The sequence below is a fragment of the Diplotaxodon limnothrissa genome, linkage group LG8, assembly GCF_057381915.1.
Source record: "Diplotaxodon limnothrissa isolate DT_005_m linkage group LG8, D_limnothrissa_male_GT1.1, whole genome shotgun sequence".
Lineage (NCBI taxonomy): Eukaryota > Metazoa > Chordata > Actinopteri > Cichliformes > Cichlidae > Diplotaxodon > Diplotaxodon limnothrissa.
Genome location: NC_140603.1, coordinates 30,519,261 through 30,534,898, shown reverse-complemented (window position 1 = coordinate 30,534,898; position 15,638 = coordinate 30,519,261). Strand labels below are relative to the sequence as shown.

The window sequence follows — 15,638 nt, the reverse complement described above, 5'->3', positions numbered from 1 at the left end:
TTGATAACATTATCAAAAACGGTATTAACTACATCAAACGACCTTCGGGGAACTTTAGATGATCTCTTTAACATCGTGGGTATCTTCTCCTTCAGATTGGCTTTAAAAGAGAAAGATCTGACGTGAGCACCTTTTGTTTTAAATGTCAGCCTCCTCGTGTTATCCAGCCGAGCTCATCAGTATGCATGAACTTGAAAACGCTTTTTGCCACCACAGAAGCGAGACTTGCTCTGTGACCACATCTGGCTTTTCCCCGTGCAGAAAGTCTACCGAGAGTAAACCGAATACTGCTAAAGCATTATCCTCTCTCAAACTGTTATTATGGTAAGGTGACATGAAGCCAGTGTGAGCTCCTTCGTGGGAGAAGAAAAAATAGTCACCATCCTGCTGTGAATCTCACAGTAGGAAAGAATGGCAAAAAAAACCTGTATTTAATATAGCTCAGTCACGTTATGGGTAATCGATCTAATGAATAAGGTCAGTAAAAGCATTCTTATAGACTTTTGTGCCTAATATGTGCTCTCCTGCAGGAAAATCTATTGCATAATAAAACAGTGCAGTGATATTTTTACATGAAAAAACGAGGAGGATTTTATGTAGATCACACACTTCATACTCTAAAATTATAGCTGCGGTTACTGTACAACATTTTAAATGTGTTCATGATACACAGCATAATTCAGTCTAAATTACTTTGACTTTATTCTAGTTTTTGTGTTTGTATATCAAATCAGTTTTCCTTCCCTTTTATCTTGTTTAAAGTTTCCCACTCATGATTAGTCCTGATTTTGTGCATGTACGTGCATTCATATCTTTGTGGGGACCAAAAATCAGAAGTTTACTTTACTTTTGGGGACCAAAATCCCAGTCCCCACAAATTTGAAGGCATTTTTGAGACTCAAAATGTGGTTTTACTGTCAGGGTTACAACTGAGTTAGGTTTAGGATTAGGGTCGGGGTCAGGCATTCATTTTTCATGGTTAGGGTAAGGGGCTGGGGAAGCAATATGTCAATTAGATGTCCCCACACGATTTGAATACCTGACGTGTGTGCGTGTAGCTCCAGTTTCCTCCAGTCTTTGTCAGAACGTGTTAATTTTTGGGGTTTTCCTCTATTCTGACTGTCTGAGGGTGTCGTGTTTGGATCCTTCCTTGCAAATTATTGCAAATAGAATAAAGAATTTATTACATTTGCAGAACTTCAGAATTCTCAATATGTGTCACATAAATCTTCCAAAAAGCATCCAGATGACAAATCATGCAGAGTTGGAGTTCAGTGACCAAACTTAGGTGAGTTGAAGAGCAGCTCCAGCTCTCTGCATCAGCACCAAGTAGCCCTGCACCAAACTTTATGCATTAATAAAATCCAAATGGATGATCCATTATCTTCCACTTCTGAAGTTTGCAGCAGACTATTTCAAATCATAACAGTTTCCTGTTCCTCCTGGAGGATCCCGAGGCATTCCCTGGTCAGATGAGCAGTCGTGCGTTTTCTGAGACACTTGTCTCTGGCTTTTATTTGTGAAGCTATTTTGTACCATTATCTAAATTTCAGTTCTCTACAGGGACATGAAAAATGGATGTTTGGAACTGCTTGTCAATTTTTGGAAAAAAAAAAAAACTACTTGAGAAGTTTGCTCATTGCCCCAAAACACTATTTTGTAAAAAATGTCCCCCCTTAGAATTACATTTCTATCACACTGCTGGTTAAAAGGCTTCAGTGTGAAGGGCTGTTGTACTTTTGATGACTTGGGTGGAGAATTTTTCTCTTTCTTAGACTCTGTGACAGCCTAACACAGAGTCAGCTAATCACTGATGACATTCTTTGGCAACTGTTAATTAAGTAATCATTTAGTTATTACAGCGTTAGCCTTTTTAAAAAAGAAAATCCTTAAAAAGAGGGTAAAGTTACATAAACACTATCTGAGGTGCTCAGACAGCTAACAAACGTTGCAACCGTTAACCACGGCCATGTGTGGGAGGCAGTGAAGGAGGAATTGCAGCTCGGCCTTGGGCCTCAGCTTCAAATCACTGTCCTTGTGGATTTTTTCCATCCTTCCTCATCTTCAATCTTGCCTCTTGGTATCACGCCACCTCCTCAATACAACATGGAAGATGAGAACATTTCTGAAATTCTGACTTAAAAAGTATTTTTAGAGTTGGTGTAAAACTCTGGTGTTCCTACCGTTTGGGTGTTCATTATTTTTCACTGGTCTCACTCTTCACTTGCATACCTACAACTGAGGAGTGGAGACTGTCAAACAACAACAACAACAAGAAGACAGCTCCTTAGAAAACTGAACCAGCCTCACCCCTGATCAGATCTGCACACTGTTAGACCTCTGATTTACCACCTTATATTTTAAATACAACGAAGGTTTCCACAGACAAAAACATGGATGTGCCATGGGCTCCCCGGTGTCACCCATCGTAGCCAACCTTTGCATGGACAAAGTGGAAAGTGAGGCTCTTGGCTCTTTCACAGGGACAGCACCTATAGCCACTGGTACAAGTACAAGAATCACACCTTCTTCAGAACTGAAGAAGTAGAAGCCTTCAGTGTTTACATAAACTCAGTGGATAGAAACAAAGTTCACCAGTGAAGATCCAAAGGATAACAGTTTGCCATTTCTGGACTGTGCGTGTGCGCTGTGAATGGAAGCCTCAACAGTTTACCTGAAGCCCACAAACACAGACCAGTACCTGCGCTTTCATTCCCATCACCCTCCAGTACACAAACTTGGAGTAATCAGGGCCCTACAACACCGGGCAGAAAATGCCTGAAGGGAAAACACACACACACACACACACACACACACACACACACGTAAAGAAAGCTGGTTATCCCAACTGGGCTTTCATCAAACCACCAAAGATGCACAGTAAACAAGTTCAGACACCAACTAGGGAGAAACAGAACAACACTGACATCCCTTATGTAGCAGGTTTATCAGACAGCATCTTCTCCAAGCACGACATCCCAGTGTACCTCAGACCGAGCCACACACTCAGACAAACTGGGTCATCCCAAACACAAGCTAAACAACGTAGTGTATGCTGTACACGCAGAGAGGAATGCTCAGACCTCTACATTGGAGAGCCACTTCATAAATGAATGGAAGAGCCACCTCTGCCGGTCAAGACTCAGTGGTCCATCTGCATCTAAAGGTCAAAGGTCACTCTTTCGAGAATGCCAATGTTCACATTTTGCATAGAGAAGACGGATGGTTTGAAAAAGGAGTGAAAGAAGGCATCTATGACCACTGTGAACGAGCGTCTTTGAACAGAGGGCGGGGCTTATGACACCAACTATCTGAGAGCTATGATGCAGTTTTGAGATCATTCCCAGATGCCTTAACGCCTCAGTCACATCTTGGGTCAGTTGATCTCAATAAGTCACATGATAGGGTGAGGCAAGGTCTGACAATGGTTTCACCTGAAACCCACACCCTTTTACACACCTTGGCTCATGTGGTCAGGCAAGTGGGTCAACGACCCTCTTATGGGACACTCCCACTAGGGCTTGAATACCTGGGACTCTCCAGCATTTGATTTTAGAACTGAAGAAGCTTCTCAGATTAAAAGTCTTCAAGAAACCTACAGGAATCCAGCAGCGTTTCTTTCCAAGCTCCTTAGATTACATGACCTGAATGACTGAGAACCTACACAGACGTACATGGTTACAACCAAACCAAGTTGGAATCAACCAGTGAAAATGTTATTCTCCAAATTTGAACAATTCTGGACGACAGGCATCTGCTCAGACCACGTTTTGGCACACAAACGGTAGCATTTTATCTGCAGCGTCAATCAGCAGCTGCATAAACCTTGAGGTGAGCGAATAAAAGGTAATAATGTGCTGGTCCAACCCCACACATGCAGAATAAATAAGGTTAAATTAACACAGTAAATGTAACGATGTTATTGCCATAATTAAAGCTCAGCGCATCTACTGGGGGCTACAGTTTAAAAAAAGTAGGTCTGGCCTTCAAATCCCCTTGTTGCTGGATCACTGACATCTAACAAGGACGGAACAGAGAGTGAAGTGATTACCGACTGCTGTCTGGCTTAGAAAAACAGCAAACATCAGAGCTGTTGGTCTGGATGCACAGAGACCACAGAGTGAATTGACAGTTCAGATTAGCGGCATTGTAGATCCATACTTATCAACAGCAAGATGCAACGAGCGTGAGAAGTTAGCACAGATGCTGAGTGCATGACATGAAAACACAGCTTACATCATCCTTTAGGGGCCGAGTTATCTTCGAGAAAATGCTGCCGGCTCGGCTTCAGATGTTAAATATTGTATTACAGACAACATGTTTCAGGCCGTAAACACCGGGGCGAATGCTACGGCTAGAAAAAGATTTTTTTTAAGCAATTTTGAAGAATTATCGTGCATGCTTATAGGTTATGCTTGTCCCTGTCAGATGCCTTCACTGCAGCATGCATACCTAACAATTTGCTCCTGCTGCTTATGTTTCCAGGCTGTGTGCATACCCTTTAACTCTGCTTTATGTTAGGCACAATGCAGACTTCATGCAGTGCTCAGTCCTCATGCATGCTTTAACTATTGTTATGCATGCATTGTAACCATGGATAGCACAATACGTGGTCGATACAGTGACATGCAGTCGTTACATTCTGTGTCTTTGGCCATCACTGTGCTGCCTCCACACTAGACTGTGAAAGCTGGCTGACATAAAGCCACAAAACCTTTTTTGAAGTCCAGCGTGTCAGCCTGGCCTTCCATTTCATCCAAAAATATCAGATAGGGTTAAAAACAACAAGCTATTCTAGAGAAAGTCTTGGCACTTAGCAGCCTGTGAGCTTACAGACCATAGCACCAGTTTAAGGCTTCTACTTACGGCTGCTCGTTTCAGGGGTCGCCACAGCGGATCATCTGCCTACATCTCCTCCTATCCCAGCATCCTCCTCTGTCACACCAACCCTCAGCATGTCCTCCTTCACTACATCCACAAATCTTCTGTGGTCTTCGTCTTTTCCTCTGGCAGCTCTAATCCACCATCCCTCCTGTGCACACACCCAACCACCTCACCTCTAACTCTGTTTGTGCCATTTCACAAAGTCGCATTAAAAACCAACACAATCAGCATCTCTGCTCATACTAGTGACCTGAGCAAATGTCATGGGCTCTCACGTGTATGTGTGGTGACTGTAACTCAGCAGGCAGAGCTACTAATCAGAAGGTTGGTGGTTTGATTCCCCGCTGCTCCAGTTTGCACGCTAAAGTATCCTTGTGCAAGATACTAAACCCAAGGTCCTCCAGATGTTCCTCATTGTGTGAATGTGAGAAAGCTCATTAGATAGAAGGTAGCTTCTACAAATGTGAGTGAATGAGGCATGTTGTATAGCACTCAGTGCTCGAGTAAAAAAGCATTTTCCCCATTTTAATTTTCTATGCCATCTGCAACATATTTGCAAACAATCTTTTCTCATTGTTAATGTTCAGGTGTTGCTGAAACGTCTCCTCCCACAGTTGGACATGCATGAACTCCTCCATCTTGCACTGCAGCTGGCGACTGTAGTTATTCTGCTTCAGGGATCTGCTGTGAGCTGGAGAGCCGCTCAGCAGAACCTGCAGAGGAGCTGGTTCTGATCCTTTTACAGCACAAATACGAACATGATCCAACCTCGGGTGAGAGGCGGTGCTCTGCTGTAAGAATCGAAACTGACAGAACTCACCAGCGGAGTTCAGCGGCCAACAGACGGCTGCAAAAACCTGCTCCAAAAACCTGCTCCAAATCCAACAGAAACATGGAGAATAAAACCAATTTACATTTTTAACCCAGTTTCTCTGATCACAGTCCCACCTGCTGCACACAAGCTAACACGTCTGATCTTGATCAACCTTGGCTGAGTGTGAACCTGCTGCTGTGGGACAGATGAGACCAATTTGTCTGCTGGGATCCAACAGCAGGAGCTGCCACTCAAACCAATGCAGGCAGACACACACACACACACACACACACACACACCTTAACTAAGCAACTAAGTTAATAAGCAAGTAAACAAATTTCGGTTTATAACAACAGAGCGTGTGTGTGTCCACGCGTCACTAATATAAGTTCTGAAACGCAATATTTTCCTGGAACAGCTGTTAAGGTGTCGCAGACAAATACAACTAAATAAAATGATACGACCAAGACAAAAACTGGTATTCTGTAAATATAATAAACGGGAATTTACTGTGCAACTTTATTAGCGTCCTCCTGAAATGCGCCAACAACATTGAGAGTAACATCCTCCTCTCTGCCCCTTAAGGCTCTCTGGTCGCTATGGTAACATCTAAATATTTCTTTCAAAATAAGACACAAAACTACAACACTGGAAAAGACCCAGGGAAACCGAGTTAAGTTGTTGGGCAGGGATAGCTCAGTAGGTAAAGTGGTCGCCCCATGATCGGAAGGTCGGCGGTTCGAATCCACTTAACGGCTACCCTGAGGTACCCCTGAGCAAGGTACCGTCCCTACACACTGCTCCCCGGGCGCCTGCTTAGTGGGCTGCCCACTGCTTCACTGAGTGAATGGGTCAAATGCAGAGAAAAACAAGTAATTTCCCCATGGGGATCAATAAAGTATCCATTATTATTATTATTATTAACGATAAAACCCCTGAAAACCATAAATTTCACACCTGAGCCTCAACTCTCGCAGCCCAGTACCAAACGGCTCATCGACCGGTACCGGTTCGTGCTCCGGGAGTCGGGGACCGCTGGTGTAGGAGGCGTGTTTGAAAAAACTGTTTGGCTGTAGTAGGAGACATTAAGGAGTAACCACAACGAACAGAAGCACTGTAAAAATAATAATAACAAAATAACTTTAATAATGCAAAGAGGAAGCACCCAATAGAAGACAAATAATTAAAACTGTAAAAGGCACAAAGGACTTCAGAGGCAATTAAGAACCAACGAGACCAAAGAAGCATTAAATGAAGAATTAAAAAAAAGAAACTGAGTAAGAGAAAGGGTGCAGACAAACAGGAAACAGAAATATGTGAACGGAGAAACGAGTGCAAACAACAATACAGAAGAAAACTGAGAATAAAGCCAAACTCAAGCGTCAAATTCCATCACTGACTTCCCAGGTCGAGTCATTTCTCTTCCAATTATACAGTTATTGAGCCGAGTCGGACAGATCATAATAAGACAATTAGCCTAATTTGTTTGAATTGAAAAGCCAATTAAAGAATTAGTGAGCAGCATTGAAAAGTTCATCACATTACAGACGGCGGGTCAGAGAGGCCCGGGCCGCCCGGCGTCACCGCTGCGTCGTTGCCAAAGCCAAACGCGTGCGGGATAACGAGGCGTCTTCAGTGAAAACGCAGCTGATACGAGTTAAAAGGATTAGCGTCGGTGGAGAAACAGCTCTCTGTCTTGGCGTCTTTGTTGAAAAACTCGAGGCGTGTAATCCAAGCGGATTGGTTTGACAGATGGATTCAGGGAGATTTTCCTTTGGGGGGTTTGTCGATAGCATTAAAGTGTTGCGTATCTGCGAGTGCGGATGAAGAGCCGCTCCTATCAGAGTAAACAGGCTGATTACGACAATCTCTGTGAGAAAGAGCAGTTAATGAGAGGAGCAGTGGATGGATGGATGCACGACGGGAGAGAGCCCGAGGGTTGTCTGCAGGAGACGCACTCTTGTTGGATGTATAGATTTATACTTGCATTTAAATCCACTGACGTTTTCTCACAGTTTCTTTACAGCAGTGAGGTTTTGATCATGAAGATACTTCTCTGTAATATTGGACTTCTATTTCAGACTTTGCTTCTGTCAATCAGTCGCATTCTTGTAATGTGACGACTCCATAGTCTATGAGCAGATAATCTGCTCATGTTTGGCAACAATCTACCAAAAATCAAGTTTGTCTAAAGTTTGGATCCAGTACCAAAACCTCGGATTTGGTCATTTGTTGGCACCTGACAATATTAGAGTGAAAACAGACATAATGTGGGGAAAATAATGAACTGGTATTATTCATCCAGTTTACTTGCTGTAGTTTCAGCTTCGTCTGAGAGTCTTCAGCCATGCTAGGTTCTCCCTGTTCCCAGTCACTCTCACTGGGAGAGCACCTCAGATGTCACCACAGACAGACGCTCATCAAGCTGCAAACAGCACAGATGTAAAGAAAAGGTTTTCCACACCAGCCATGATGAGAATGAAAGCACGTTCCTGTAAAGTGAACTCACTCTGACTGACTTTGTGGCAAAGTTAAAAACACGCTAAGAAAAGCTGCTGAATTCAGAGGCAGAAAACCAAAGACTGTTAGCTTACACTACTACCATCGATGGTACAAGATGATCGCATTTTGAAGCTTCACCATTAGCGTTTCAGCTATGAAGGGTTTTTGGAGCAAGAAGGTGAAGGGCTGGAGTCGTAATGTAACAGCTGACACTAGCTTCACAGGTTGCACAGGCTTAAAAAGTGATCCGCATGTCTAGAACTGCGCAGCTTGTTTTATAACATCATAGTAGTTTGATCACACGTAGAGAGATAAATATAATAAGTACATTTACATTCACACGGATGTCTTCCTTTATTCCTCTTTCATGATGCCAACACATGCTGGCTCACTGGGTTTCTCCTATTGTGTGACTGGTTCTATTCAGAGGGATATTTTTATTAAGTGAGGAAGTAAACCCGGCTTACGTGAAAGGCCAAAGGTCTCATCTTACACATTAAAGGACAAACGCACACAAACTGAGAAGAAATAATAAAGGTGACGGGGCTCTAAGTCAGCTGACAACACAAAAACTTACACTGACCACCCCCCGCCACTTTCTCTCACACACACACACACACACACACACACGTGTTGATAATACCTTCTTCCTTTTTGTCCCTCTTTAATTGTTCTTCATCTGAACCATCATTCCCCCGTCTCCCACTCATCCTCTTTACTTTCTCCCTCCCTCGGTTTCTAATGTCCCTGGTTTCTTTGCCCCCCCTCCCTCATTTTCCTGTCCTTAGATGCTTTACTTCCTGCAGTTGTCTCAGCTAAAAACGATAGAGATCATCTAATTTAATACTTCTGGCTTCTATTGAGGCCGTTATCTAGAAAACAAAACAAGATGCATGTACAGCATGATAGATGATTTTACTACTATTAAAACTATTACTACTGCCATTATCCATTTATTTTTAATAAATAAGCCTTCCTCCCAGATGTAAGCACGGCTCTCTGCTGTGCTGCTGTTGTCGGGTCAGAGGATGAGATGAGCTGGCAGAGGAAATAAAATGAGTGTTTGTGTCGTCTCTAACAAAGAGCAGGAGGTCTCACGCTGAGCTGACACGGATCTGATTCAGACAAACGTGAGTGGCTCCCGTCCACTCGAGACCCGACTCCGTGCCCTTTGAAGGGGCAGCACTGATGCAAACACACACAAACATATTCATGCGCGCCATGTCACAGCCATTAAAATGCACAAGGACACACCACCTGATATCATGCTAATGAGCTCTCCTGTGTGTCTGAGTCACTGAACATGATGTCAATAAATATCAAAATGTTTTGTTCCTGTAAGTTTAAAAGTACGTTTTCATACGGCTGAATTATTTCGACTGCAGGATTCGGTGAGAATATTTTCAGCTTTCCAAACTTTCACTGAATACTGAACAAGCTCTGACTCCTGTTTTCCATATATTGATTATTATGATGAGGTCATCACATTATATTTGAGACCTCTGCATGGAAATCTCAGGAATTATTTACTTATTAATTATTCATCATTTAAACATTCACACTGGGAAACTGTACTTTCTGTCTGCAGGGTTAATGTTTCTAAAGGAGAATATTTTGGCACAAACAACAAAGCGCACTAAATAATGAAATGAAATAAAATCCAGTTTGGTGCCAAACTCAAACACGAGAAAATCTGATGCCAAAAAGCAGAAGAGGAACTTTATTATTTTTTATTGCATTCAAGAGCAGAGATGTGCACCACGACTGAATAGACACAGCACCACCTACAAACACCACCTTGTGGTGTGCAGAAAGAACAAATCCAGTGCAAACAAATTCCCAACATCTGCTCTCAGGGTGATTTAATCGGGGCTGTTTCCACTTGACATTTTGCTTCAGGGAGTCCTTTGTGCTGTAAAGGATTTATTTACATCCGTGACAGAAGAGTCAAAAGTCAACATGCTGTTGTTTCCAGTCACCATCACCGTGCTAGCATCAGGTGCCGCCTGAGAGAGTGGTGTCAACTCAGTAATACGAGTGCACTTCATAGCACAATCAAAATGCTATTAATATTGTAATTAGATTTCTGTTAATTAAAAATTACAGGGCGTATGCAGCCTGGGGAGATTTATCTACCCTCATTTTCCACCGTTAACCATCTTCAGGAGCAAAACTGACAGTTTTACCGCAGCTCCTCTGAAACACCTGTTTGCACCTGATCCAAATCTTCTGGTCCAGGCTTTCAAGTGAACAAGTTCAACGCCATATTTTCTCTATTATATTTACCTCTACTGCACCTCGTTTCCCTGACACAAGGAAGAAGTCCACATTTTTCAAGTTCCACTTGAAAACACAAAGCTAATTAAGGTGACAGCTCGGTTCTGTGTGGTCTGACTGACTCTGATGAGCTTTCTGGAGGAAGTGACCAATTAAATCCGAGCTAGTCTTACAGCTGATTAATGTGAAGGTGTTCATCACCATCTGAGCTAGTCACCTGCTTTCCAGCGCTGCGACGGGCGCTAAAGTGATTTCGCTGATGTTAATTTGCAGCGGAGACAAATGCACGCTGTTGTGACATGATTTTCAGGCGTGGGAGGTTAGACCACGCACATCAGAGCACCGAGGTCCATTTCTCACAGCAATGAGCTGATGCATCCCAAAGTTATGATGGACGATGTGAAAGTGCGGACAGAAACGTTCACATCATAAAACTTAAAGCACAACAACAGGGCTGAAGCGCTGCACGGTCACAGCGCAGAGCGCAAAAGATGAAACACACGTCTTTCATCTTTTACGCTCTGGCCTGCGAGACTTAAAACTAAAAGGATTTTAAAATGTTCGTAAACAATCTGCTAAACTTGCGCTCTTACTGTGACTGAGCAATGGAGGCCCGGCTAACTCTGATACAAATCAAGCTGCAGCAATCAAGACGAGGCTTGATTTTTGACAGCAGCCACAACTGGAACAAAATCAGGATTTTACCCGTGCTTACATGTACTGTTGGATCATTTTCATACCTAAATGTGTCTGGTATGAGTCTGTGGAGGTAAACTTAGAAACTCTTTGCATTGCTTATGCATTTTTATTCTATCGAGCTTCTACTGAATCTGCTTTGTCCTGTTTTCTCAGTGTCACAGTTTGGATCCTCATCTGTAAAGAGCAGAAACTCATTCAGTCAAATTGATAGATGCTGAAGCTGATCAGCTGATCGGACAGCTTAACCCAACATCCCTGTTCACGGCACGACTACAGCAGATATTCGGTTTCACTTCAGGACTTCATCACTGTTTGCCAACTCCACTGAGATTTGGTTTCTTCCATCTGGACAAAAGCTTTTAAGTCCCAAAGTGCTGAGCGGTTCAGAGTATAACAACAGCTTTGTTCCAGCAGCCACCACTCAGATGAACAAATCGCAGCTTTTATATATCTTACATGATGTGGAAGCAATTTTCCCCAGCGCTGTGTTGTAATACACTTATCTGTTGTTTGTGTCGCTTTGAAAAATGTGCATTTGAGGATGGATGACTTACCTGCTGCAAACCAGATCTACCTGTGGGTGCAAATAAAGAAAACCGAAGCTGAACTTGAGATATTTTCAGAAAGAAATTGTGTCGAAATGAACACCGGCTGCAACAAGTGCATCATCACCATCATCCTCGAACGGCAATACCAGCATAAGCACCACGCTTTCATCCTCTTTCGTGTCTGCGACGGCGTCACCTTCCCCCCCCCCGCACATATTAATACCCCTTAATCATCGTCATCCTAATCACTGCAGGGATCCTCATCCTCGACACTCACATTATAATCAGCACCATTGTAACATTCATCAGCATCATTATCAATACCAGTTATATCCATTATCGTCACAACAGTCGTCTCATCACCAGCATCAACATCATCGTCATTAACTGCAGCAAAACAATCAGCATCCTCCAGTCTGAGCTTCATCATCCACATCATCACGGCCTTTTCTGCAGCCACGAGCGTACACACAAACAAATGTGTTCACAGCCACACGAGCTCCTCTCAAAGCCGAGAGGCCGTCTGTGCAGCTGGGCTCAGTGCTTCCCCCTAGCTTCCTCTGCAGGGAAAACAGCGAGGGAGAGAGAGAAGATGGAGAGAATGAATCTCAGAGGAAACCCTGAGAAACAGGAAAGAAGAGGCAAAGGACGGGCTCTGTGGAGCTGCATGAAAGACAAACAGCATCCTCTGAGAGCTCTGGCAGAGCGGCTGCAGCTGCCGTGATTTAAACAGCATTTAGGAGGTTGATACCTGGGTCATTAGCTGTGAGGATACCTCAGCGAGAGGCGGCACCCGCACAATCTAAAGATTAACAGTCCAAGGCAGGAGTGTAAGAAGCAAGGAAAGCAGGAAACTGCAGAAAGCACTGCGGTCGAAAATCATCTGACACTACCGCCATCACGTGACGTAAACGCAGCAGCGGCCTTACCTTCCTGCACCGCCTGGAAAGGGTTGTTGGGCGCGATGAGTTTAATCGAGTGTGTGATCTTCTCACTCTGCAGGATGTCGTCGTTCAGACTGAGGTCAGACACGGCGAGCTGGAACACCTGATCATCCTGCACTGCATTCTCCTCAAATATCGCACCTGGGCAGGTAGAAACAGGAAGTGTAAACAGGTTAAGGACTCAAACACTGCTCTACTGAAAATACCACCAAAATATCATTTTATTATCTCCACAGAAAAAAAAAAAAATATCTCAGCAAAAATCAGTATTCAAATTTCCTGTCAGCTAGAACACATGGTCTCCGGTCCTTTATCAGTACAAACCACTGAACTCCTGCAGTCACTAACAGTGTTGTGTATACCATCACCAAAGAAGCGCCATACTGTAATTACTGTAAGGTATGAATGTGCTAAGCATTCTCATGACAGCTACTAATCAAAGAATTACACGTGGTTTATCGTTTCTTCAGTCATATCCACGATGGGGGGACAGAACAACAATCTGAGTTCATGCCGGACTTTGGACAAAGACGTCGGAGCTGCTACCCTAGGCCCGGACAATATGAGAAAAACCTAATATCAAGATTTTTTTTGGGCGGGGGGGCTATATCGCAATACATGATACAAATCACAATATGTTTAAATATCCTTGAAAAATAAATGTTATTTTTAACCATATAGTGCCTAAAACTGCACGGGTACACTCATTTATGTCAACTATTCAGTATTTTTTTCCTACTTCAAATACAAGAAAATCTGAATAAAATGTTTTATTTTAACCAATTTTTAACCATCAATTACTGTGAAAGCAAGTCTCTCGCTGTGGTCAACAGCAGACCTTTAACAAACAAACAAAAATACATCAAGATAGAATTCACGAGACAAAATAAAACGATTGAAATAAAAAAAAATAAAAATAAAAAAGGTGTTCTTTGCTACTTGTAAGATATAAAAATGTATAAAATGTGATGAACTCAAATTACAGAAATAAAATCTAGATAGTGACTAAAAAAACGACTGATCTAGAGCAGTCACGGGTGGCACCGCTGGTTTAATTAACGTTTTCTTTGGTGTGTGGGGAGATGTTGATAGGCAGTTTAAGACTGTTTTAATTATGCAGTGTTTAATAACCCTTATGGTGTTATAGCACCACTAGGTGGGGGGTTGCCCTACTGTTGTCTCCTAGTGGGTGTGTGAGTACAGCGGCAGCTATTACATGCTGCTCGTGTTCTGTTCTCAGGAGAAACCTTACCGATGTAACGCTGTTTGATTTAACTGACTGGCTTCGAGCTATCCGGCTAACCTCCACACCACACGCCCGCTGGACCTGCTAGCTGCTCCTTCATCGCCAGACTGCCGTTACAAGTGGAATAATTTCAGGGTACTGCTACCCTTTGTTTTGCATTTAGTTCGACATCCAAACAGCGAGTCTCTTACTCTTGCTCGTCTGAAACTCCTGCCGTCGCCATATTTTCCCCTCTCTGGTAGCATATAAACACACATGCTCAGCGCAGTGCACCAGGTAGAACATTTTCAGGTTGGGAGGGGTTATTAATGATGTATTCGCAGCGTGTGGGAAAAAATACTTACAGTAAATTACATGTAGATGGCTTAATATTGCCATGGCAACTGAGAGCCATTTTAACTATCGCATGCGGAACAACTCGCGATACATCGAGTATATTCGATATATCGCCCACCCCTACTTCCCCTGTTCCGTTTTTTGAAGAGACAAGAATGATGCTAAAGAGCAGACCATGTTCAGCCACCTGAAACCCCCCAAAACAAGAACTCCTTTCTTACACAACATCGATGATGCAAACAAACCACTAAAATCCCAAAAGCGCTACAGTTGATTTCAATCGTGTCCTTGAATCCGTCTCCTCACATACAAGCACAAGTTATCGAGTAATCAGACCACATATCTTAAAGACCTCAGTAGAGCTCTTCTCTCTCAGACTGTCGGTTTACTTGCGCTTCCTCTGTTTTTTTTTAAAAGTAAAATGGGAGGTAGAGCCTCCAGCTATCAAACCAGTAGCGGGGTCTGATAGTAGATATCAACAGCTGCTGCAGCTGAGAAAGACTTCAGGATCTGGGTGGAGTGTTTTACTGCACGACGCTCACGAGCCCCATCGTTGAGATGATGCATGCATTTCATTTTATGAAAAAGCCAAAGGGGAAATCGTGGTGAGAAAATGAATAATAAACATGTATAAAATGAGCTTCTGTCCGGTTTTAAACATCTATGCGAGCGGATCGAGGGCAGAAATGGACCGATAGGCCTAGAGAGGGGCAGACGGGTAGACAAATGGACGGGCTGATGAAACTTTCCAGATTCTGTTTGGGAAATTTGTCACGCACAATTAAGAAATTCCTGCCTACGAGTGAGAATTCAATTTGCCAGACTGCTTGTGCTCATTCATCTCTCCGAGTATCCAGATGAACTCTGCTCAGCCTCACTGTGGATTTGAAGGCCTTCCTCGCAGGGGACGCTGTCTAGCTTCTGGGCTTGATCAATCAATCATCCACTTTTGAAATTGCAGTCAGTCGGGCGTTTTCAATTAAGAATGAGGCTTGTCAGAGACACGGTGGGGGGATTGATGTGAGGTTTATATTTCTGCTCGCAGCCACAGCAAACTGGTGAGCCTCAAACTTCAACAAGTTTAATTAATAATGAGTGCCAAGGGGAGAGGAGGTGGACTGTAGACCCACGGGTCTCTCTGTGAGCTCACAGTCAAACCTCCCAGGCTCTCTGCCACTGTCTGCTGCAAGGAAACTGGCACAATTAAAGGGCAAGTTCATCCAACAGGCTAAAACACACGACTCCCCCACTAAACACCAGCCACACCATTAAAGGTCCCATTACAGTGATTTTTAGTTTTAGTGTCGTTATTTTCCTCTGTATTATCGGTTCTGCCATTGCTTAGCTAACATAAACGAATGCAAGTCGGTTAATAAAAAGCATAGCAT

At 43.2% G+C, this 15,638-nt stretch overlaps 1 protein-coding gene across 1 annotated transcript in view; it reads right to left on the bottom strand.

The window, feature by feature from the left end:
• The window catches only part of LOC146627407 (glutamate receptor ionotropic, delta-1-like), a 628,504-nt gene that overhangs the window by 598,609 nt on the left and 14,257 nt on the right, over window positions 1–15,638 (bottom strand). Inside the window, exon 2 of the mRNA XM_085361656.1 lies at window positions 12,654–12,809. Within this exon, the coding sequence (XP_085217782.1) occupies window positions 12,654–12,809 (156 nt within the window). The remainder of the gene's footprint in view (window positions 1–12,653; window positions 12,810–15,638) is intronic.